Here is a 27,468-nt window from a genome sequence, read left to right as displayed (position 1 = left end):
TACCATCTTTAAAAAAGTTTTCACTCATGAAAAAAACATATGTTCGTATTCAGAGAGCAGGTGTAAGACATCTTTTCAGGTCTCTTACGAATTAGTAATGGCAAGTACTCAATTATTAATTCACAGTACCTAATTTCCTCCACTTACTTTGGTTAGCCGATGAAAAATTCAGCGAGTCCGCATTTAAGTTTTCCTCAAAGGTGTCCATTAAATATTCAAACGATTGCTTTATGTTGATGTTTCATTCATAAAATATGAATGTATTTTTGGATTACTAGTGAGTTGGCCCGGGAATTTATTACAGTCAAAACAAACTACTTTAATAATACAGATATTCTTAATAATTGTTCTGCATAAAATATAAGGTATTACGCTATTAGTTTAAATATTTATGTTTTGAATAACCACAAACTGATTGTGTTTAATCAATGTTTATATCGAATTAAAAATACACTTGAGAGGAAAAAAATCGACTCACTCGCTGAGTTGTACACGTTAGATGTCTCGAATTTCCTAAATTTGCCCTATTTGATTGACTTTTTTTATTCTGTTATAGCCTAATTATTTAAGACAATCGATGTAATAATATTGTTGCTAGACAGGTAAATGTCATTTTATACCAGGTGTAACAATTATACTGTGTTTTTTTCTTAAAGTTCGGTTGACGCTGCGGAATATTCTACCATTCTAGCATATGTAAAATATTTAAATTAAAACTCAATTGTAGCCTTAGGCTTTCTTAATATTTTGTTTTTAGATTTATTCGCTAATAATGTTCGATAATAAAAGAGAAATGTACTTTTATATTACAATGAGGTATGCTATTTGGTTTTAATCAATATCATTCCAAATATCGAGAGCTACTGTTTCTACCTCTTGTAAGGCTGTAGGAGATGGCAAACGCTGTCGTATTCTTCTGCCAATTATGTCCCACAGATCTTCTATCCGGAGCCAAGGAAGCTGGTCTTAAGATCAACGAGGACAAGACCAAGTACATGGTGGTTACGAAGAACCAAAGACCAAGGGTTAGACAAAACGTAACAATTACTGAATACAATTTTGAAGTCGTCAAAGAATTTAAGTACCTGGGAGCGATCATAACATCTGAAAATAAATATGAAAAGGACGTGGCTATAATGGGATTTATCTCATTATTTAGATATTTTAGAAATCCTTAAATTAACTAAAGTATTCGTCAGATATTTATTTATGAAACAGTAAACATTACGCATATTTGTTATAATAATTGCAAAGTAGAACACCTTAGCTGAATTGCACGTTTTGCTTACTCAACAAGGTTGTGACTATTCATTTGACACACTAACGAGAATATATACAAACATATTTACATAACGAAGTATTTGATAAATATGGGAACACGATCAGATTTGAGTGATTAGTGGGTCAGTCGAATTAGTTAGTTAGGTTTGGGAGGTTGCTGCCGTTAGAGCAGAATAATGTAATCACCTATCAACTGAATACATTTATACGGTATTAGTTTAACTAAATAAAGAAGTTATGAGTACATAGTGCCTTCCTGTTAAACAAACCCCATTCCAGTATAGTAAATATCCAGCAACCACCATATGGCGACCTGAGAGACGGACTGGACTTCTGAGGCAGTAGACAACAGGAACAAATATGGCAAAAAACTGGAGGAAACGAAGAAAATTTGGGGTAAAGTACCAATCCCCCTACTAATTGTTATCGTTAGATGGAATGGAGACTATATGGAGCTGGAGAGACCAACGATAAGGGAGTCCAAATGGTAGACGTCGACATGGACGAAGGTTTGGAGACATGGGACCACGCCCAAACGTCAAGAGGACAAATGGAAAGAAATGGACAATGCCTAGTGGACAAATGTGTACCTAATCGTGAGTAACTTTTTAGCTATTTTTTTTAAATTGCATATACAGTCTCACAGATATGAATAATTTTTTTATTAATATAATATAAATATAATCATTTAAGAAGAACTAGAATTATTAATTTTCACTTAAATATAAGTAAATTAGGTAAAAATTTTTTCGTATATTATTAAGTTTTAAAAGTATTTCACTAATTTAGAAGATTTTTTTTTTTGAGAATTACATATCATATATAAATAATCTTAATCGATAATTTCATTTTAATAGAAATATAACAATTCGTATATATTATATCGAAGAAATAATATAAATTATTTTTAACCATACGAGTACGTAAATAAGTTTATTTTGATTGATGTATTTCTGCTTTTTCTGCACTTTTTGCATAAGGAAGTTATTTTGTTTATAACAGTATTTACTATTTTTAAACTAAGTACTTCGAGTATAATATTATGATGATATGACGTGTTTGACATTGAAAATTGAAACGAATAAACTACTTACATAGGAATTCGCTAAAGCGACAATTTTTACGAAGAAAGTTATTATGATAAATAAAATCAACCTGAAAATATAAGATATTAGTATTCGAACAATATGTTTATAAATAAGGAAAGATAAAAGAAAGTATTTTAAGATGTTGGAAAGAAATTGGAAAATCCAGCATAAAGGACTTGTATTCGAGACGGAAATGTCTCAATCAATGGAAATTTTTGTTGAGAAATGCACGTAAATGCAAAGATTTTTACTTACGATAAATATGACAAGACAAAGAAACATATCTTAAAAAGGAAAAATTAAAAATGACTGGAAAAGAAATAATTTTTTATATACAAGGAGTATGATTATACCACGTACATAGGACTAATAAAATTCTCCCCCGTGATAGAGCCCACAACTACTACCATAATGGCATATGGAGTTTTTATTGAGTAAACGAATTTCCTCGTGAGAGAGTGAATTATTTTTATACAATGATTTTGTGACGAAAAGAAAGTCAGTTAAGAAATGATGATGAACTGATATAAGAAGAAAAATAAAGACAAAACAAGTTATATAAATATGTTGAAGTATCGGAGTTTATAAAGGAAAAGAAAATCCCATCTGAGGAAAAAGACAAAAGAAGATTAAATATTAAGATTTAAAAAGTTATCTTAGAAGAAAGACAAGTATTCAGGATAATTTGAAGAAGATTAATGTCAAAAGATCTGGAAAAATAGAAGAATTGAAGAGAATTTTGTACCTACAGTACAAAAAGTTACAGTACCTACACTAAAAAGTACTATTTAAGAAGAATACTTTGTATGGCTTCAAGTAACATAATTATTAGTATAATATATAAAATAACTTTAAATTTCTATAATATACATATATACTTATTTTATTCGAATGAGGTCATGTAAGACTGTATTTCAATTAGAGAAATAGAGATTATTTTTGTGACGTAAAAGTGACTATACGCGTGAAGAAACTGAACTTCTATGTAACTAGTAACAAAAATTTAGATTAACTATTTAGCTATTGTAGGTTTTTCTCATTAGTAGTTTTTATGTAAATATTTTAATGGACGTCCAGCCTTAATATTAATTAGGTACTCAGCAATTGTAAGCTGAAATTTTCTTTATGTTTATAGGAGATTTTCATGATATTTCAGGAGATTTTCATTATTAGGAGATTTTCATTATTAGGAAATTTTCATGATATTTTTTTAACAGAATATGGTCTATTTTTATTTACACTTTCTTTCGTTTTTTTCATAATTGAATGCTAAAATTTTTTTTGATACCGACTTTTTTATTTCAATTTTTTTGTAAATATCGGTCAAATTTTGGTATAAATATGATTTGGTGTTTTATGATGTTGAATTAATGAGGTAACTGATTTTTATATAGTAAAAGCATAATTGATTTGAGACTATCTAGACGCTAAACAATAAAAAAACAGACTCTTGTCAAGAGAAAAGTACAAATTTAAGTTCGAAGATTTTAGCATACCCAGTTTTTGTTTTGAAGTAATCCTATTCTCAACTAAGGGGGAGCACTAGGTTCAGACAGGAATTTAGGGATGCAAGATGTAGAAGATTTTTTTAAGTGCACAAGTATCCATTTTGTCTTTTTGGAACAAACCTTCTCACGACTAAGGACGTGCAAAAGGACCGGAAGCAAATGCAAGGATATAAAGTTGCGAAAAACTACCCACCAAGTAGGTAAGGGTTAGAAAATGAAGAATTTATGAAGCAAATGATATATAAATGAAGAACTATGAAAATAATACAAATATAGGAAGGAAGATATATGAAATATAAAGTAAATGATAAAGAAATAATGAAGAAATATGAAGAAGAAGAAGATTTTTGTTTAATAGTACACGATGAAGAAAGTACTAGGTATAAAGAAAATGAAGAAATATGTAGTTATTGTGAAGTACCAGACAAGAAGAAGAATAAGGAAAAGAGATAATTTCTAATAGAAGAATATTAAAAATTGGAGAACATCAAAAGATTTGTCTTAAGGGTCTAGTAAAGAAGTAGAATTAACAAGTAAGTTCAAATGAAGGAGTTGTAATTTTTTTTTAAACCTCTGAAATTAAAGTAAAGTATAAAATACAATTTCTAAGTATAGATTTTCGCGAGTCACAAGAAAAGAATTAACTAAGAATAGACGATGTTTGATAATTAGTGAAATAAATTGTATATATTTGTAAATTTTGTTTATATATTTTTTTTGTAAAAATTTGTATAAATCTATACATATAACGTAGTCAGTTGATGATGATAATAAGAATATTTAATGATAAAATTGTGGCTTATTTCCCATAAAAAATACGTAATTATAAAAATGCCACAAGGAAATAGCTTCAGAACAACGATAATAAGAAAATGTTCTTCTCTTCGGGGAGGAAAAAGGAAGCACGGTACATGGCTCAGAAAATTTTCTTTTCTAAGGGGGATGATATAATGGGATTTATCTCATTATTTAGATATTTTAGAAATCCTTAAATTAACTAAAGTATTCGTCAGATATTTATTTATGAAACAGTAAACATTACGCATATTTGTTATAATAATTGCAAAGTAGAACACCTTAGCTGAATTGCACGTTTTGCTTACTCAACAAGGTTGTGACTATTCATTTGACACACTAACGAGAATATATACAAACATATTTACATAACGAAGTATTTGATAAATATGGGAACACGATCAGATTTGAGTGATTAGTGGGTCAGTCGAATTAGTTAGTTAGGTTTGGGAGGTTGCTGCCGTTAGAGCAGAATAATGTAATCACCTATCAACTGAATACATTTATACGGTATTAGTTTAACTAAATAAAGAAGTTATGAGTACATAGTGCCTTCCTGTTAAACAAACCCCATTCCAGTATAGTAAATATCCAGCAACCACCATATGGCAGCCAGGATCATTAGAGGAAACAGGGGCATATTACTCATTAAGGGCCCTACTTAAATCAAAAATACTCTCAAGACCAGAAAAAATAAGAATATATAAGACAATAATTCTTCCCACAGTAACGTATGGAAGCGAAACATGGACTCTGATTCAGCGGGAAACGACAAAATTACTGGTATTTGAAAGAAAGATACTGCGGACTATCTATGGGCCTTGCAGAGAAGAGACAACAGGAGAATGGAGAAGAAGACACAACGATGAACTACAGACAATATATGGAGATGAAAACGTAGTACGCTACATTAAAGCAAACAGAATACGATGGGCGGGTCACGTGCTAAGATCAAGTGACGAAAGACTTCTGAACGCCACATTCTGGGAAAGGCCCAATAGGAAAAGGTCAGTTGGTCTCCCAAGAAAGAGATGGAAGGACACAGTAGCCTGTGATCTACGTAAAATGGGAGTACAGCAATGGGAAATAGCTACTCAGGACCGACAACAATGGAGGGAAATAGTAAACGCGGCCAAGACTCACATAGAGTTGTAGAGCCAAATGATGATGAAATGTTCTATCCGGCTAAGATCTGGACTATGCGATGCCAATTGAAAGTCAAAAGATTTACCTGTTGTACATATTCGGTTACAGTTCGTGAACTAGAGGTCTTCCATTATCGTCCGTTAGCAAAAAATTGTTATCAATATAAGGAGCCGATAACATGGTAGTTAAGTCCTTCGCTATGTAAGATCATTGTTTGAACACACTCATCGTGGGTCGAATTCCTTGTAGCGCGTTTCATTTCCACCAAACAACAAAAAAATACGGACTTAATTGAAATTTTAAATATTAAATCTACTAATTTTCGCATCAAACCAGACACTTTTTGACTGTTAACAATTTGCCGTCCATTAAACTGTTAATTTCTCATAGCCTACTGTAGGCTTGTTTATTAAACTAAGCAGAAAATAAGGATTTATTGATGAAAAACATCGCTAGTTGTTAACGTACCTAACTTTTTTGTTATCCAACATAAGCAAATTAGTCAAATATAAGCAAATGTTAATAAAGCCTAATGCTACAATCAAGTTTTAATTTTAATATTTTATATGCTAGAATAATCGATAGGGTGTTCCGAACTTTAAGGAAAAAGCACAGTATGATTGGTACAGCCGGTACAAGATGAGATTTACCTGCCTAGCCACATTATTACTAGAGAGATATTGTTAAAGAATAAGGCAATAATATACTAAAAAAATCACCCAAATCGGACAACAGGTTTAGGAAATTCGAGACATCTACGTGTATAATTCATCGAGTAAGTCGATTTTTTTGCTCTCAACTGTATATTTATATCATTTTCCCTTTCTTGAATCTTTTCCAATAGCATCATCAGAGGTTGTATAACTATAAGTTTTTTAATCTGTCTACACTTTCTTTTGTTGATATTATATGAGAACAATAATGAAAATTTCCATTATATTGAAAATACCAATTATTTTATTTAATTAACTTACCTTTATTCCAGCTGTTTCACCCTCAAAAGATCTTTCAGGATCTTTTTAGAGTAGGCCTTAAAAGGAATTGACGACAAAACGCATCCCTGTCATGAATGTCCTGCAATCATGGACCCTTCTATTGCTCTCTGTGTTGTTCAGATTTTGTTTGCGGACATCTTAGTGAGCGTTAGCGCACCATAGGTTAGAACCGGCAGCAAACATTGAGCAAAGACCTTTCTTTTTAAGCAGATGGGAAGAGCTGATTTGAAAACGCCTCTTAGCTTTCTATAAGCTGCCCAAGTTAATCCTATTGTACATATTCATTTATGGGTCTGGTTGTCTCTACTTAAACGAATTTCGTGCCCCAGATATTTGTATGCTGATGTTTGTTCTATACTTGTTCCAGCTATCTTGATGTTCTCACCCAGAACGAGGTTTGTCACCATTTGTGTTTTTAAGTGGTTGATCTTTAAACCCACTTGTGTAGAGGCATGGTAGAACCTTTTGCACATTTCGATGGCATGATCAATGCTATCTGTTATCAGGACCATGTCGTCCGCGAACCTGAGGTGACAAAGTTGCTCTCCATTTATGTTTATGCCCCTTTCGCCTAGGTTTGTACGCTTACACATATATATTCAAATAATGTTGTGCACAGTTTTGGCGAAATGGTGTCGCATGCCGTGTATTAGATATTTTTGATGACAGTGGTGTAGCGGTGATCTATTCGGCATTCTTTTAAAGCTTCTAGCATTTTCTCATGGTTTACTGTGTCAAATGCTTTCTCATAATCCACAAATATTATAACGAATAATTTGTTGTACTCCATACATTTTTCGATGATGCTTTTAATAACCTATAGATGGCCATTTGTGAAATTTTCAATACATTTATTATTTTCTCAATTTTTTTCTTGTTTTCCATTTGTTACTAATAGCCCGGGAGATAGTGTCAACTTTAATATAGAATAGAATAGAAATATGCTTTATTATCATGAAAAATTGTATAATTTTATCGACAAAGCTTACAAAAAGTCAAGAAAACAAAATAATAACAATTCAATTTACTAAAATTACATAAATCGTCAGTATACTTAAAATAATAATAATAATAATGAAGTTAAACAGAAAGAATCAATTGCAAAATTTAAAAATTTAAATAAATTGCAAATTGAATAGTCCACCTAGTAATTAAGTTTAAAAGTTAAGCTGCTGCATATGACACCCAAATATAGATAAAACAAGCGGAAAATGCGAGCATTATCATAACGAAAACTTTGTTTATATACGTATTTAAATTCATAATATGGAAAATTGCTATTACGAAAAGCTGTTTAGAATTAAAAATTATGTTATAATGTGCAAATACATCATTCTAATTTAAATGTTGTGAACTACACTGCGCGTCATAGAAAACGGGCACCCCAAAAAATGGGTCATTTTTCATGTCTCGTATCTCGTAAACCTGTGGTCAGCTTTAAGTAATTTTTTCAATATCTTATAGCTTTATTCTTTAACAATATCGCTGTATATAGTAATAATGTTGTTGCTAAACAGGTAAATTTTCATTGTATACCTACCGGGTGTACCAATCAAACTGTGTTTTTCCTTAAAGTTTGCAACTCCCTGTGAAATATTCTAGTATTTATAAAACACTGAAATTAAAGCCCTACAATAGCCTCAGGTTTTCTTAACATTCTGTTTCATGATTCATTCGCTTACGTTGGATAGTACAAAAGTTATTAGGTACTTTAATAATTACACATGGTCTTTAACAGTACAGGGTGTTTCTAAATGCGAGAACGAGTGCGACAAACTTTAAGGGGTAATTCTGCATTAAAAAATAATGACAGTTTGCTCTACAATCGTATGCCCGCAAATGCTTCGTTGCCGAGATACGGGATGTTGAATTTTTTTTTACAAACTGACGATTAATTTATTGCTTAAAAATTGGTTGAGATATGCAAATAAAATTTGGTGGGTTTAATGACGTAGTTATTGCACATTTGTTGACATAAAATTAAAAATTTTATATTCACCATTGGCGTGCATACGTGAATATAAAATTCTTAATTGCATGTCAAAAAATGCGCAATAACTATTTCTTAAAATCCACCAAATTTCATTTGCATATCTCAACCGGTTTTAATGCAATAAATAAATAGTCGGTTTGTAAGAAAAAATTCAACATCGTGTATCTCAGAGGCGAAGCACTTGCGGACATATGTTTATAAAAAAATGGTCATTATTTTTTCATGCAGAATTACCCCTTAAAGTTTGTCGTACTTATTTAGAAACACCCTGTACTGATGAAGAACATGGCTTGTTGTTAAAGTACCTAACTTTTGTATTATCCAATATAAGCGAATGTATCAATAAACAGAATGGTAAGAGAACCTGAGGCTATAGTTGTATTTTAATTTCAGTATTTTATAAATGCTAGAATATGCCACAGGGTGTTGCAAACTTTGAGGAAAAAATACAGTTTGATTCGTACACCCGGTATACAATCAAAATTTACATTTTTAGCAACAATATTATTACAGCGATATTGTTAAAGAATAAAGCTATAAGATACTTAAAAAATTACTTAAATCGGACGACAGGCCTAGGAGACACTTGACATCAAACATTACCCATTTTTTGGGGTGCCCGTTTTCTATGACGCGCAGTGTATAAAGATACTTTACTCGAAATTTATATTTTTTATATACCTCGTATAAAATTAATAAAATTTGATTCGTGATAGTTGCATCATAAATCTTAGACCAAGAAGAGCTTTTTATGAAGAATAACTTTTCTTCGTCAATTTAAAAAAACAAGATTCATAAATGAAAATGATGTTGGTATCCATAATTTGAGAAAATTCGTCAAATATTATAATTTTTTATTCCAAACAACATTTTAAGAACAATTTTCAAATATTGTGAAATACATAATACATAAAGATACTTTTTACTGATGAACTGTCGTAGTACTTATGGAACAGTCTATTTATTATTAAAGGGGAGGCCGTATACTTACTCGTACAAACCTTTTGAAAGTTATTAATATATTATTGCTTTAAAAATATACTCAAATTGTATTTTTATACATTTATTATACATATTATTTTATATAATAATTAAATTCACTATAAAATGTCATTTATATTTTATTAATAGCTAAATAATTTAAAATTTAGTTTGACATTCACGAAGTGTCAAACTCAAATGTAAATAATATCATTTGCTTTGCTTAACAAATTCAGATAAAAAAAAGTAGCCTACTTCCTAATCAAAGATTTTTCCACCTACCTCTACCGAAAGTATACTTTTCCGGACCTGATTGTAGGGAGCAAAGTTGTACTTTTCCTCCCTAGGGAGGAAAATATTTTTCCTCCCTAGGGAGGAAAAGTAAAAGTGACGTCATTCATGAAATATAACTTATTGACGCCCTGTACAATATCTATTTTCTATTACGTAAGTATCTATACATTTAACGTTTATTTATAAAACAGAATTATTTTGCAGAATGGTAAAAAACAGTAAATTGTTATTTTGATTTAACAATGTTTACATTAATAATTTGACTTATATTTGACAGTTGACAGTTATATTGTACCTACTTGCTAGTTTTAGTTCTAATAAATTTTGTTGGTTAGTTACATAAATAAATTAAGTAAAAATAAAAAAATGACTTGTTATTTGAGGAAGGTGGAAAAACCATATGTATAACATGGGAGTAAAGTGCCTTTTCCTCCCTTGAATGATTACTGCCCTCCGCTACGCGTCGGGCAGTAAACTTCATTCTCGGGAGGAAAAGTAGCACTTTCCTCCCTTGTTATACAAATAGCTATTACCTGACGTTTAGTGCGTGGTAGGAAATAACCGGATTGTGACGTCACATTTTAGATTTTGAGGTCGATTATCTCGAAGACGGTTAGAGATATCGAAATGCCGTTTTCAGATTTGGATTCAGAAGACAAAACTACATAAGAATCCATCGATACATCTGCTCTAAGTATTGCAGGAGCGGCAACGCAATAACACACAGACTTTTTCAAATTTATAAACGAAAAGTTTTCGTTGAAAATAATAATAAAAATACTACTTCGTGCAAAGAGTACTATAATTTCTTAGTCATTGATTAAGAAAATCTTCTACTGCATAATGTGGTCTTTCAGATAGGTAGGCTTTTGTCAGTTTACGGAATTTAGGGAAAGGTGCTGCAGATTTAAGTTGTAGAGGGAGATGGTTGTAAAGTTTTTTTGCGGAATATAATAAAGATTTCTTTACTCAGATGTCGGGGTCGGTAAATAGACGTCAAAGGTAGAATTTCTCGTGAAATAGTCATGATTAGGTCTTGGTGGAAAGACATGTAGATGTTTACGAATTAAGAAAACAGTTTCTAAAATATATAAAGATGGAAGAGTTAAAATTCCGTGATCTTTGAAGTAACTTCTGCAATGTGTTGTTCTTCTAAGGCCAAACAGATATTTGACCGGTGCATTTTAGCATTACTGGCATTTTAGCATGCATTGTTTTTATAATATCACGTTTTTATTATTTATGCGATATAATATAGTAAAGTATTATAAAAGCAATTATTTGTCAAATTAAAATGTCAATTTTAAAAACAAAAAGGATTGCCCATGCTGGGAATCGAACCGGACTCGCCTGGATGAAAGCCAGTAGCCAGGACTACTAGGCCGTTATGGATGTAAGCCACGAAGATAAATATTTGACATGTAAGTTGTAGGGTTTGTCATCGACTTTCATGTTTTATCTTTTTTGCCTAAAAGCCTCGGTTTTGGGCCAGCTGACACATGATTTGTTAATAAGCTTTGGAACACCTAACTAAATAAAAATAACAACCATGCTAAAATGCCCCGGTCAAATTTGACACTACCTCCCGGACTATAATGATTATTTCATTCATAGGAGATTCTGACCAATAGAAAGCTACAGAAATGCAAATTAAGGTGATAATTTTTGATAATATCCCGTCGTTAAGCATATTACGTCAGATGCCCTTCGTTGCTACGAAAAAATACATTCAGTGACATTAATGACAATTAATGTTTTAAAAATTATAAAAGTGATGACTTTCAATGGTCATATTATATTTATAAAAACTGTGTGTTTAATGGCACTTTGTACTTATATAAATAAATTACAATTAAATTATTTTGGTTTTGAACAGTTTTATTCATGAAATAATCGCAACAAATTGCACTCGATCTCTAAAATTAATATAGAATTTCAGAGCTCTTGTGCAATTACTACTGATAATGTCGTGTTACGTGCTTCAAAAGTAACTGACTCAATAGACGGTGAATATAAATTAAAAAAAGTAAAAATAAAAACTTTCGTAAATTTAAATTTTAATAAAAGTGAGCTTCATAAATTTTTTTTTAAATAATGTTCAAGGTTTATGTCAAGCTTATGAAAATTTAACAATATTGTGTTAACTTGTTTATATGTGTTTTAATTATGTCTTTTTTTTTTCAGAATCCCTACTATTGGCCTTGGCAAAATCGACCTCCTGACAACGTTGAGTACGCCATCTATCTATCAAAAAGAACACTTAGAAACAAACAGAGGCATGGCCTGGAGGATTATGAGATCGAGGCTATGAGCAATCTGAAGAAAAATTTAGCGAACAAATGGGATTTTATTACGGGACAAGCTGAGGAACAGGTAAAATTAGGCACTTTTCTTATTAACAAAAACTGTTTTACAGTCCGTACAATATAGATACCGTTGCACGTCATCAGCTTCATAGCACGTGGCGTTACATGATACCAACACGAAATATTTAAGTGGTAGGTCTGTTCCTTTTTAGAATCGGTTAGCCAAATACACTGGAATTACAGCCACTAGACATATTTTAGTATATACGCCTAGAAATAATATTGGAAGATTTCTATTAATGTAAATTTAAAGAAACATACCATAACTTGTTTCATTTAATTTGTATAAGTGGAATATAAAGCGTTTTTATAAAGAGCACACTTGTTTGGATTACACTCTAACTGCGATAGAACAAAGGTGACATTTTTGCATAAATTGGTAACATTTATTTGACAGTTGCGCTGATGACACTTTAGATTTGCTTTTATTCCTTACTATAAGTAATTGTATTATTACATTTATTATTTTTATTATTTACTTTACCCTAAGATTATATTATAACTTACTTCTTGTTTTCTATTTCTAAGGTTTTTATTTATTTACATTGAATATTAATTTTTTGTAATTAGGCAACAATGTCAACTTAGATCTCTGACGTAGATAATGACGTGCAACGCTATCTATATTGTACGGACTGTAAGTAAGTATGTACATAAATATTGTGTTTATGGAATGGAGCGATCAAAGATTGAATATTTTCCATATATTATCCTTGAGACAGTTCTTGTTCACAATATGTGTATGCAAGTACTTCTTCATTATACGTTCTAGTTACTTAAGAAGAGTAGTTTTATTATTAGTTTTTCTTATATACCTAATACCTACATAATTCTTGCCACGTGTCCGCACGAACCGACTAGGCAGTTCAGGACGAAGAAGAACCTCATGGTTGAATAACTTGCGAGATTGGTATTGTGTTGATACAAGCATGCTATTCAGGGTGGCACTGAATAAAATTAAGATAGCTATGATGGTAAACAACGTTCTGAAAGGACATGGTACATGAAGAAGACCCAATATTAATTGCCCTACCTTGCTAAACTGATCTTTTTCTCCTTTTAGCCCATTTCTATCCAACTTTAAACATAGGCCTTCCCCAAATCTTTCCATTTCCGTCTGTCCTTGGCTGCGTTTTTCCAGTTAGTTCCTGCAGCTTTAACAATATCGTCCTTCCATCGCATCTGAGGTCTTCCTCTTCCTCTTCTTCCTGTCTTCGGTCTCCAGTTTTGTATTTCAGGATTCCATCTTTTATCTTCCTGTCTCGCATTGTGGCCCGCAAATCTCCATTTTAACCCTGTTATATGTTCAGTTACATTTTTTACTTCTGTTTTCTTTCTTATCCATTTGTTTGATTTTCTGTCTTGTAGTTTTATTTCCAACATAGATCTTTCCATTTTTCTCTGAGTTATTTCAATTTTGTTTATGTTGGCCTTTGTTATTGTCCATGTTTCTGAGCCATACGTCAGAACAGGAAGGATACACTGGTCAAATACACGGGTTTTTAGGTACTGTTGTATCTTTGTGCTTTTTAGTATCCATCTTAACTTTCCAAATCTAAATACTGCTATACGTGCTAAACTGATATTAGAGCTTACAGTTTGGCACACGCCAATGCTTATATCTTTTATTCCTCAGCGGTTACCCTTTCGTTCAGTCAACTCTCCGCCTTCTTATGATACCTTTCGGTTCCGTATATTGGCGATCCTCATTAGACTTTGATTACAAAGGCTAAAACAGAGCTGCAGTCCTCATATTAAACCAGGTTCTTAGGTTATTGTTCTAGCAGTGCTCTACCCTCATTGGATGTCATCAATTGCTCTAGCCGACACCTTATTCATAGCGTTTCTAATTATTTCCAACAAAGTTTTCCGGTCCATTGTTTCCAGATTTTTAAACTTCGAAATACGTCGTCTACCTGGTCTCGTTCTTCTTGTCATTTTGCCTGGAAAATAATTTGAAGAATATGGTATAGTTTACTTAGCTTTATATGACCAAACTATAACAATTTTCGTTGTTTTACCGTTTAAAGTAGTAGTTGTTGTTATCAGATCCTAAAGATGGCTTCAATGGTTACATGATATGTCCATGATATTCGTAACATTCTACTGTAGCACCACACTTCGAAAGTTATTATGGCATCTGACAAAGCTTAAGCTTCCACACCATACAAAAAAGTTGAAAATACAACATTTTAACAGTAGCAATCTAATGTTTATATTAAGATCATATTAATGTTACATAGTATACTCTTCATTTTGTTAAATATATTTCTTAGGTTCTGAAGCCAAGAAATACGTCGTCTTCCCAGGCCTTTTTTATTTCATTGTTATTTCCTGCTTTTTCTCATAATATATCCAAAGTATTCTATTTTCTGTTATTTTTTGTTATTGTGGCAAATAATGCACGTTTTTTTTTTCTATTTTTCGAAGACATTCACAATGTGTCACTTAATCAACCTATGAGATACGTTAGTATTCGTCTGTAGCACATCTCAAAAGTCTCAAGCTTCTTCAAGGATGCCTACTTCTTGAACCTTCTTGGTTCAATTTCCTGACCGGGATGAATGGGTAGAAAGAAAACCTACACTGATCTGTCGGAGTGGGTTCACCTGGTTCACAGATGGGTCTAGAACAGACGAGCGGGCAGGTGCTGGTGTGTATGGTGGTGGAGTCGGATTTGAGTCTAGCCAGTCATGCTTTCAGGCCGAGATCTTTGCGATCCTGGCATGTGCTCAAGAGATTACAGATAGGGCTTGCTCAGGCAGGCCGATGTCTATCTGCTCTGATAGCCAGGCAGCGCTAAGGGCTTTGGAAGCTCCAAAGATCAGCTCTAAGCAGGTTCTTGAGTGCACGAGAGCTCTGGATGAGGTTGCTATAACCAACAGGGTTAGGTTGGTATGGGTACCTGGACACAGGTGTGGAAGGTAACGAACGGGCTCACGCACTGGCAAGACGGGGCCCATCCTCTCTGCCTGTGGGACCCGAACCTGTAATTGGAGCGCCCTTCAGTACTGGTCGGAGTAGTCTCAAGGAGCTTCTTCTGCGGAGATTTCGGGGCTCCTGGTCCAGTTGTGGAGGTATGAGACAGGCCAGGCTCCACATAGTAGGGCCATCCAAAAGTCTTATAGCCTAACTGCTTTTTCTGGATCGTAAAAGATGCTCCCTGGTGGTCAGTATGCTCACCGGCCACTGTAGACTCCGACGGCACCTTCATCTGATTAGACTGGCTGATGGCTCACGGTGCCGTCTATGTAATGAGGAGGAGGAAACCTCCTCACATGTCCTCTGGGAGTGCCCGGCATTGGCCTATCGGAGGTGGCAGATCCTGGGATCGGCATCTATGCAGCCGAGCCAGGTGAGGGAGTTGTTTTTTAGGAGACTTGCGGCTTTCTGTGAGGCCATAAGGTTTTTAAGGGACTAACATGGGAGCTCGGTACAGCCTGGGTCGCATAAACGCCGAAGACCAGGTACTTATGGACCTGGTCCGTAAGATAGGGGTCTCCTCCGATATACCATAACATAACAAGGATGCCTACGGTAGAGTTCAAGCTTTCTCCCCGCTCAGACAAACCAGAATTATTTAACATTTAAGGAGCCAATATTTTATTGTTAATCATCTTCTTCTTCAGATACAAATCCAATTATGGGTGTTAGCGATCACAGTTTCCATTAACTCTCGGTCACTTGCAATGTTTATCAGAGATTGTATGTCACTAATCATTGTCCATTGCCCTATGTTTCGGAGCCAGGACATTTTCTTACGTCCTATTCCTCTCTTGCCTTCAATTGTACCCTCGATTATAAGTTGAGGGAACTGGTATTTTTCGTCTCGCATGATGTGACCCAGATATGCCGTTTTCCTTTTCTTAATAACTTTGAAAAGTTGGCGTTCTTCATTGATTCTCTTAACCTTCGAGTAGTCGCGCCGTTAGATAGAATCTCACATTTTATCCTTTTTCGCGATAACTTGATGAAAAATTTTGCAATTTTGAAAAAATTTCGTTAGTTCCTTGAGGAAGGGTGTAGTAATGCTTAAGATTTTTTTTCTTCTTCTTCTTCTTCTTTTTGTGGAATTTATGGCTTTGGACAGAGCCAATTAGCTTTAATAATTGTTAGAAATAATATTTCTAACATAACAAGTAAATAAAAATACTATAAAATAAATATTTGTTGTAAATTCGTATTTAAATTCGTATTTTCAGATAGAATCTAACACGCGACTATTCACGTTACAGAAGTGAGCGCGACTACTCCCGAGTTAAGGACATCTACAATTGTGACTTTCGCGCGGTCCATGCTATCTTTAGGATACGGCGATAAAGCCACATTTCGAAGGCTACTAATCTGTTTATCTCTCGTTTTGAGTGTTCAGCCCTCTACGCCATAAAGAAGTGCCGACCATACGTAGCACTTAGTTAACCTTAGTCTCAGTTGAAGATCAAACTCTGAACAGGTCAGTATCCTCCTGAATTTTACGAAAGCTTGTCGAGCTTGCTCAATGCGACATTTTACTTCCCTGTCCGATGCCCAGTCTTCAAAAAGCCACGTTCCCAGGTATTTCAATTTGCTCACTCTTTCAATGGAATATTCAGTGTTATGGTGGAGTTTTCAAGTGCATCCAAGTTTCTTGGGATGATTATGAATTTGGTCTAATCTGGTACTCATCTCAAGAAATGTCAATTTGGAATAAGGAATAAAGAATATAATGACATATAAGTAATATTTTTTAGGTAAAGTTATCTAAGGGTTTGAAGAAAGCAGACAAACTAGTAAGCGATTCTCAAGAACGTGCGTATTGGAGAGTACATCGACCACCACCAGGAATGGTTAGTTCTTTGGAGCCATGTCCAGTTCCTACAAGAAGTTGGAATGGGAGTACTAGAACTAGAAAAAAGACTATTGAAGATTGTAGGCGAGAGGTAATTTTAACTAATCAGACCAATAATGTACTAAAAGTCTAAAAAAAATCTTTTGACAGGTGGAACTGTTAAAAAAGAGCTTATCAAAAACAAGAGTCAAAGTTTCCCAAGCCTTAGAAAGCATGGTCCAACACGTGGAAATATATATGGAATATGACCCACTAATCACTCCAACTCAACCATCTAATCCATGGGTTAGCGAAGATTTGACCTATTGGCAGCTCAACAGTCCTCTGTAAGTAATATTTTTTTCTCACTTGCATTTTCGAATGGTAGATTCTCTAACTTGAGGAATTCATATTAACAATACTTAAAAACAAAAAAAAGTTATATTTTTTGACGGTCGTTTATTAGCAAATAATAGTATGATCTAAAAGACATTATTTGGCGAATAGATTTAGTGTCCGCACTAATACAAACCCAAACAAACAATAACAAAAAAAGCATTCTATAAAAACTTTCCTGTTTAGGCATTTGTTGTTCCTGTGACATTATATCTAATGAACGTAGACAATTTTATTCATATTTCACTGGCGTGTCTTAACGCATCTCAGTCACTATGTAGGTAGAAAAGTTACTACTCAGTAAGAAAAGAAAGCTTTGGATTAAATTCGGTTCGGTACCACCACCATCGGCTGACCATAGTTTCTGCTTATCAACGTCTTCAAAGCCGCATGTAGTGTATCCTGAAGCGAACTGAATCCAAGCTGTCGAAGTATGCATATAAATAAAGTTTACTCAGTGGTTTAGAAGTAAAAACCGATATATCCGATAATCACTTTGGCTTTATCTTTTATTTTTGGATCAACAACAGGTGTAGTTTTTGTTAAAAGACAGTTGATGAAAAAATACAGAAATGACGAAACAAACGCCTATAATATGGTACTCATTGATCTTAAGAAACCGTATGGTAGAGTTCCTTGAGACTTTTTGTGGTGGGCACCTAATAAGAAAGGAGTACTTGGTGAATATGTAATGATTGTGAGATACCTGCATGAGGGAGTAACAACTAGGGGTAGGACATGTTTGGGAGAGCCTTATAAATTTCTTGTGAAAGTAGGATTGCATCAAGACTTGGTGCTTAGTCCTTATTGATTCTCATTAGTTTGGGATCAGATAAGAGCGAAACTACAGGGTAACATTCATTGGTGCTTATGCTAGTGATGTTTTGTTAATAGAAAATAGTGAAAGAGACTTAGAACAAAATCTGGAACATTGGAGGCAAGCTTTTGAGGAAAAAAATTGTAAACTTAGTAGAACAAAAAAAAGTAATTAAAATGCTTATTTAAAGATGAAGTTGTAGTACAAATAATTATATATTTGGATGATGAAACCATTGCGAAAAGTGATAGTTTTAAGTACCTAGGATCAGTATTAAACAGCCATGGAGAAATAGATTGAGATGCATGCAGCAGCTAAGGTTAGATAGATGAAGTGAGGAAGGAAGTGAGTGGTGTGTTGTGTGACAAAAGAATTCCAATGAAGCTGAAAGGAAAACTGTATAAAATATCTAGAAGACTAACTACGGGTGTACCGAACTGAATATTAGGCAATTAAAAAGAAAGAGGAACAGCGAGTACATGTGGTAGAAATGAGGTGGCCACAATTGATGTCAAGATGAGAAAGAAAAGGTTAAGATGGTTTGTTCGTGTTCAGCATCTAGACTTTAATCACTCATTCCGAAGACTAGCTGATCTGTGGGCTCCTGGAAGGAGTAGGAGAGGAAGACCAAAGAAGACCTACAAAGATGCACCTAACAGAAAAATTAATTAATGTCAACGTAGACTTGCCATGAGAACGACATAAGCTGTGGATGCCGATGTGAACTTCAGCGCCTGTATTGAAGAGCTTTAGTAACTTCTTAATATTAGGTATAGTTCTAAAATAAAGTAAATTGACTTTTTAAATGCATATATGAGTAACCAGTAGCCACCTTTATAAAAATAATAGTTCAGTTACTTGGTACACAAGAATTTGTAAGGCAAATAAATAAAACGAGGCGACTTAAAAAAAAGAATAAAAACATAAATTGTATAATTAATTTTTTTATTTTAATATAAAGGGTCTATTTGTTTTTTTAGTATATTCTCTGGCTGATATAATGAAGAAATGTATGTGTACAATTTTCTAGCTTAAAGGCCTGGAGAATTACTTCCCAAAAGTCATTTTTCTCTCACGTTTCTGATCCCCAGCACATAGGCTTCGGTCAGTTTTCCACTTCTTAACTGGGCAGCTTTTTGACACTTATCTAAAAGGTACTGGCAAATAATAGATAATCTACAATTGTTATTTGCAGACAATCCTTCTTCGTTTTAATTACATAATAATTGTCTAGTTCTGATTTAATTGGTCAAACGAATCAATAAATCTTTTTCTGAAGCAAATACTTAAAAACAGGATTTGCCGTAATTACCTTACAACTATTATCTCTTCGATTTTGAACCAATACAGTAGCTAAGGTTTTGTGTTTGGTTTTTTTTGTGTGTTGTACCTACTTCTATTATGTTGTATATTTTTTATTTGTAATTTTTAATATAAATTTAAAAAAATAAAATTGTGTATCCTCTGGATTAGGTCTAGTGTTAATGTTTTCAAATCACGCAAGTACCCCTAATATGACTTAACGACCACTTACATAGCCGATACCGACGGCTTTACATGTCCTTCGAAGCATGGTGGCGGCTCAGTTAAAATTTAAATTGAAAAATTTCTGTGCCGGGAATCGAACCCGGGCCTCTAGCTTGGTAAACAATTAATATACAGCGGCCACTATTAAAAATAATGAAACACATTTAAAAACTTATAATACACATAATTAGAAAACTATTTCAAATTTATAAGTAATGTATTCCTCAAGTTAGATATTGCACATTTTTAGTAAAGTAAAAATCTGGAAATAGTGCATCGACTTCCAGAGTGAAAATATATTTAAAAATGTATTATGCCAATTTTTTGAATTTATTCTTTTTAGAATGTATTTTTGAGCTTGCATCATTTTAGTCCCATAGAAATATATCTAAACAATAAGAAGGTTAAATATTATAGTAAACAAACGATTAAAAAATATTATTTAATTAATAGAAATAACGTTATACAGTGCTAGTCAAAAGTCCGTACCCCCCTCTTATCTTTTGAACGGTTATACCTATAATAGAAATTTGGAGCGAGGAAATAAAGGGACGTAAGCTTCTTAATTAGTCATGACAGGTGACGTAATATTGACAGATGACATTACAGAGCCACTGTGACCGATACTTTTAAATGGGATCTTATGGCAAGTGATACCTCGTTTGAAAGGTATTCAAAATACCTATTCAGTCATACTAATTTTTTTGGGTTTAAGTTGATTTTGATTTTGGTGAATAAATTAAATTAATATAATATTGTAGTTTTGCATTTAATTAATAAAAATTCAAATGTCCGCCTATGGTTTTTTTTTGTCAAAAGAGTTGACGTTTTTCAATTCTCTAGTAGTTTTTACGACAACATCAACCTTTTTGACAAGTAATCATAGGCGGAATTTAGAATTTTTATTAATTAAATGCGAAACTACAATTTAATATTATTTCATTTATTCATCAAAATTAGCTTAAACTCAAACAAAATTAGTATGTCTGAATAGGTATTTTCAATACCTTTCAAACGATGTATCACTTGTCATAAGGTCCCATTTAAAATTATCTGTCACAGTGGCGCTGTAAAGTCATCTGTCACTATTACGTCACCTGTCATGACTAGTTAAGAAGCTTACGTCCGTTTATTTTCTCCATCCAAATTTCACTATTATAGATATAACCGTTCAAAAGATAAGAGGGGGGTACGGACTTTTGACTAGCACTGTATACATGTAAGTAAAAGTAACATTTTTTAAAAATGTACAGGGTTTCTCACAAATTATGATTTATTAAATAAAATCGATAAATAATAGATTTTTCCAAAAATTTGTTGTTATAGGTACTAATAAATATCTTTTTTCTCTATCTGTATTTATATTCGTAATACTCAGTATTTCATTTTTTGGTGGACATTTCGTTGTGGATTTTACACTGTGTCTTTTTTTTATATGTTATCATGGTGGAGTTGGCAAGCATAATAACTATTCTGACCTTCCATGTAATTTTTAATTCACCTTACTGATAAAGTTTACCACTTACGACGGTGGTATTCGATAACAGTCGATGAGTTGGCGAACGAAATAAGGCTAATGATATTGGATTATTGACCTGGAACGTTCGTACGCTTTGTAGCGCAAGGATGCTAGATGTCTATTAAAAACGCTAAATGAATACTCAGCAGACATCATAGCTCTCCAAGAAAATATGTGGGCAGGTAGTGGCAGCCTGGAGAAAAAGGATTACGCTCTATACTACAGCAGACATGAAAGCAATCACACTTTTGGCGTAGGGTTCATACTAAACAAACATGTAAAATCAACGGTCATAGCTTTCGACCCAATAAGCCCAAGAATATGTAGATTGCAAATAAGGGGCAGGTTCTTTAACTACAGTATTGTCAACGTCCATGCTCCAACTGAAGGTAAAGAAGATGAGGAGAAAGATCTATTTTATGAGAAAGTGGAAAGCACTAGTAGGAAATGTCAGGACAATGATATAAAATTATTATCGGCGATCTTAATGGCAAAGTTGGTGAAGAAATAATCTACAGACCAATTATTGACGAATGTAGTCTCCATACGGTCAGTAACCAAAATGGTTTACGGCTAATTGAACTCTCGGCATCGTTTGGAATAATGGTAGTAAGTAGGTGCTTTCCCCACAAAAACATCCATAAAGCCACGTGGCAATCACCAGACGGTCAGACCAAGAATCAAATTGACCACGTACTTATGCAGGTCGACATTTCTCCGATGTACTGGACGTTAGAGCATGTAGAGGTGCTAATTTAGACTCCGACCACTACCTTATAAAAGCCAAACTCAGAGCACGCATATCCTACGTTAAAGAAGGTCACAGCACAAAATCCACAAAATAGAATCCTGAGGTGCTTAAATCTGAAACTGCTATAGATAATTGCATGAAAAACTTCAACGAAGCGTTACCAAAAATCGAAGAAAATTTAAGTATAGAAGAGCATTGGACTAAATGTAAAGAAGCTTGGCACACAACGGCTGAAACTGTATTAAAACCTATTAAGATCAGAAGAAAAGAAGATTGGTTCGACGAAGATAGTAGTTATATTAACCAACAAAAAAATGAAGCATATAAGAGACTCCAGTAGCGCAGAACGAGATCAACTCTGGAAGATTATGAAAATCTTGGAAGAGAAGAAAAGAGAATATTTAAAAAAAAAAAAAGAAAGAAGAATACGAACACGCTCTAAACGAAATTGTTAACTGCTACAATGAAAAAGACACGAATATTCTACCAACAGATAAACAGCTGCAGAAAAGAATTCAAACCCAGAATAATAGCCTGTAAAGATAGGGACGGCTCTGTAATTAGTAACAAGGAACAGATACTAAACAGATGGGCAAAACATTTTGAAGAACTGCTTAGTGGCAATCATGAAGATGGTGAGATGGAGGATCCGCTGTTTCAAATTAATGAAGATGATCGGCAGCCACTCTCCACCAAAGAAGAAATTAGAGAAGCCATCTTAACACTGAAAAATACTAAAGCTCACGGTTCAGATAATCTCCCTGCCGAACTTTTCAAAAAGAGCGGCGACAGGCTCTTGAATAACATGCATAAACTGATAACTGGAAAGAAACACCCACAGACTGGAAGTTAGGTGTACTGTGTCCTCTACACAAGTAGGGAGACATGATGGTGTGTGATAATTATGGAGGCATCACTCTACTCAATATGGCATATAAAGTATTGTCCAACGTATTTCACAAAAGACTCCTCCCCTACACCGAACAAATAGTGGGAGGATATCATATATGACGGTTTCCGTCCTAATAAATCAACAACGGACCAGATATAGTTAATAGAAGTAAACTTCTACTTGTTATGCTTCAAATACCGCTTCATCTTGTCCAATTTACTGAACTTACACAAACAGGAGCAGAAAGCATTGTAAAAATCCAAAACGATTTCTCAGGGTGATGGACTATCGTGTCTCTTATTTAACCTGGCATTGGAAAAAATAATTCGAAAGTCCCAGATTAATACGAATGGTACCTACTATCTTTGGCAAATCAGTACAAATTGTCGGATATGCAGATGACATAGACATCATAGGTAGGTCCACAAAATATCTGACTGAAGCATTTCGGTTGTTAAGAGCATCTGCACGGAGAATGGGACTAAATATAAATGTTCAAAAGACAAAATATATGTGTTGCACTAGGTCAAGCTACCCGACACCTACAAGAATAATAATTGACGACCTAGAACGGCAAGGTATAAAGGTTCGCTGCTAACTAAAGATAACAATGGCAGTGAAGAAACTAAAAGAAGAATAGTGCTCGCCAATAAGTGTTACTATGGCTTAAGAAGACAGATATGGCCTCAAAAATACCTAGAAAAATTAAATTGACTGTCTACAAAACACTAATAAGAGCAGTGCTAGCATACGGTTCAGAAACTTGGTCACTCATACAGAATCACCAAGAACTGCTCAAACGTTTTGAGCGAAAAATCCTAAGACGAATATATGGAGGCATAAAAGAACAAGGTTTGTGGTGCAGGCGCTGCAACTTTGAGTTGTGTAGAAGTTTTGGAGAACCTGACGTTGTAAAATTCATTAAGGTAGCACGCCTTAGATGAATAGGTCATGTAATCAGGAGAGATGAAGATGTCATAGTCAGAAAAGTTTTAGACCGAAGAGGGCCGATAGGACAACGAGCAAGTAGACCAGGGCGCATCTGTAAAAATATTAGTACATTTGGACGTTGAGAGGTGACTCAAATTTTTTTGCAGAAATTGCTTGAAAATAAATCAAATAATAATATTTGAGTTATCCTCCCTCTCAAAAAGGTCCGGAACATTGTTTAAATAATCAAAATGTCAAAAAATTAGGGAAAAATTCGATTTTTTTCTTGGTTTTTTAATTATAACTTTAAAAGTATTCATTTCCGAGAAAAGTTGTACTAACATAAAAGTTGCATAATTAAATTTCCTACAATATAGAATTGGTTAAAAATTTAAAAAATTTTCACCCTTGTTGCAAAATAGCAATTATTGTGAAAAAAACGTACAAAAACAAGTATTCGTATTTTACGTTTTTCAACCACTTATGCTACACTTAGGACCTTCATATTTCACCCTGAAAAACTCTATGATACAATAAAACAATACTGTAAATTTCATTAAGATCGATTCAACAGATTTTGCAAAATAAATTTTGCAATCCAGCTTTCGTAAAAAAAATTCATTTTTTGAAAATATTACAGGACTGAAAATAAAGCAGATAGCAAGTTGAAAATTTTTTTGCATATAGAAGTGTACTGTACATTTCATTCGCAATTTTACAAAATTAAAATCGATTAACACCACGGCGTCAGGAATTTTTTTAAATAAACATTAATTATTGGTGCTACGCGCAGGACAGCGGATAGTTTGCTCTGATTGGGCATTCCAATGACCGTTGATAATTATTGATACATTTTAATTTTTATTACATTTCGATATAAATAAATAAATTTGTTTATTGCAAAATAAAAACACATACTCTATCCTTTGATATAACAATTTTATTAGCAAAAACTTTCTTTGTTCATATATTTTAACTTAAATAATAAAAGTTTATTATTTTTAAACATATGCAATTGTTTAAACAATATTTCACAAACAATAATAAAATTAGTTTGATTTTTGTGGAATTAAAATATTAAAATACAACAAAATATAGAGTAAGAAAATAATATATTAGATAAAGATTGGAAGACATTTTGGTGGAAATCAACTTGTGTGAATCGAACACCGCTGTCCTGCGCGTAGCACCAAAAATTATTGTTTATTTCCAAAATTTTCTGACGCCGTGGTAATTAATCGATTTTAGTTTTGAAAATTGCAAATGAAAGGTACAGTACACTTCTATAAGAAAAAAAAATTTTAACTTGCTATCTGCTTTATTTTCAGTCCTGTAACATTTTGAAAAAATTAATTTTTTTTGCGAAAGCTGGATTGCAAAATTTATTTTGCAAAATCTGTTAAACCGATCTTAAAGAAATTTACAGTATTGTTTTACTGTATCATAAAGTTTTTCTGGGTGAAATATGAAGGTCCTAAGTTTATCATAAATGGTTGAAAAACGTAAAATGCGAATACTTGTTTTTGTATGGTTTTTTCGCAATTATTGCTATTTTGCAACTAGGGTGACTATTTCTTAAATTTTTAACCAATTTTATATTATAGGAAATTTAAATACGCAACTTTTAGGTCAGTACAGCTTTTCTCGGAAATGAACACTTTTAAAGTTATAATCAAAAAACGAAGAAAAAAATCGAAAAAATCGAATCCAATTTCTGCAAAAAAATTTGAGTCACCTCTCAACATCCATCTCAAAACAGATCCGCCCTGGACTAAAGAGAGATATCGAGACTTAGGTACCAAGACAACTTAGAAAATGATTTAAAATCTATTAGAATTAGAGCATGAAGAAGAGTGGCCAGAGACATGGGCGAATGGGGGATTGTCCTTAGAGCTGTAACGCCACTGATGATGATGATGATTCGATAACAGTTCTGAATCCCTTTAGGAGTTCGTGAATAGAATCACAGAAGTAAGTCAGAGATGTCGACTTTCACTAAACACTAAGAAAACAAATGTATGATGATCTCTAATAAGGAACATCAATTTGGACGAATCAGCGTGAACGATCAACAAGCAGAAAGAGTAAAAACTTACACCTACCTTGGTACGAACGTCAATGAAAATTGGGACCATTCTCTAGTAATCAAATAGATAGAGAATGCTAGATATGGATTTAAAAAAATGGCTAAACTATTCAAATTTATCAATACCCATAAATATCAGGTTACCACGATCTTATATATTTCCTATACTGTTGCACGGAGTTGAGTCTTGGACTCACAAACGCCACCTCCAAGAAAATTGAGGCTTTCGAAATGCGGCTTTATTATCGAATCTTGAAGATAAGATCTTATAGATTACGTTACTAATCAGCATGTTTTGTTGAGATTTCAAAAAGAAAAATAGCTGTTAACTACAATAAAAACATCCAAAATCGAATACCACGATCACATCATGAGGAACAGCGAGAGATATGGTCTGCTGCAACTATTCTTACAGGGAAAAGTAGAAGGAGAACGTGGACCAGGAAGGCAAACAATTTCCTGCGTGAAAAATCTATGTATGTGGTTCAACACAACAACCACAAATCTGTTCAGAGCAGCAGTGTGCAAAGTAGAGATTGCCATGATGGTCGCGAACATCCGAAACGGATAGGCACTACAAGAAGAAGACTATCCCTATAGTGAACCACTATCACTATAGTGGTGCTGTCATCAGCAGTTAAACAATTAGAGACATATTCGGCAGCAGAAATACAGAGTGATAAAGTTAATGTTTTGAGGGTGGAAGGATGTGTGCCGCATTTTTGCTTTAAAAGCTTGCGGAGAATATTGCTTCTGGTCGTCGTCAGTTCGCCTTTGATTTTCAGACAATGTTCTTTGAAAGACAACGTGCTATCCAAAATAAATCCTAGACATTTTGGAGAACTAAACTATTCAAGAGCTTCATTGAGCCATTGAATGTTCGGTTTTCTGGTAGTGTCTTTGTTACGTAGGTGAAAGGAGCAGATCTGAGTTTTTCTGAGGTATGGCTTAAGATAGTTGGATGCGTAGTATGTTGTCATTGTGTCTAAGGCTTCGTCTTCACTTCTGCAAGTTTTTGCTTGTCCAACCATGGCTCTATTGTCTGCATATCTGAAATCCCTAGTATCTACTGGTATAGTTGGTTGTTTGTCTAAATGTTACACAAGGTGTGGGTGCCAATACGCTGCCATGAGCGAGTCATTCTTTTGTGTTCTCTGTCTACTATTCATTGAGAGAGACTATGCATTGAGAGATACGAAAATTCTTCTATTCAGCAGGAAAACGCAGATAAAGTCAGTGAGTTTACTATCTAATATGTGATACGGTTTTTGAATAAGTGTCTTAAAATTTAAGGTG

General features: G+C 33.5%; 1 protein-coding gene across 2 annotated transcripts in view; it reads left to right on the top strand.

Moving 5' to 3' along the window:
- LOC114333236 (regulator of G-protein signaling 9) overlaps positions 1 to 27,468 on the top strand; it is a 578,543-nt gene that overhangs the window by 315,313 nt on the left and 235,762 nt on the right. For both annotated transcript variants that reach the window (XM_050645501.1, XM_050645500.1), the window contains exons 6-8: positions 12,266 to 12,454; positions 17,178 to 17,366; positions 17,426 to 17,601. In XM_050645501.1, coding sequence (XP_050501458.1) covers positions 12,266 to 12,454; positions 17,178 to 17,366; positions 17,426 to 17,601 — 554 coding nt within the window. The remainder of the gene's footprint in view (positions 1 to 12,265; positions 12,455 to 17,177; positions 17,367 to 17,425; positions 17,602 to 27,468) is intronic.

The sequence above is a fragment of the Diabrotica virgifera genome, chromosome 3, assembly GCF_917563875.1.
Source record: "Diabrotica virgifera virgifera chromosome 3, PGI_DIABVI_V3a".
In the NCBI taxonomy this organism is placed as follows: domain Eukaryota; kingdom Metazoa; phylum Arthropoda; class Insecta; order Coleoptera; family Chrysomelidae; genus Diabrotica; species Diabrotica virgifera.
Note: the sequence above shows the minus strand (reverse complement) of the source record. Positions and strands in the feature narration are given on the sequence as shown.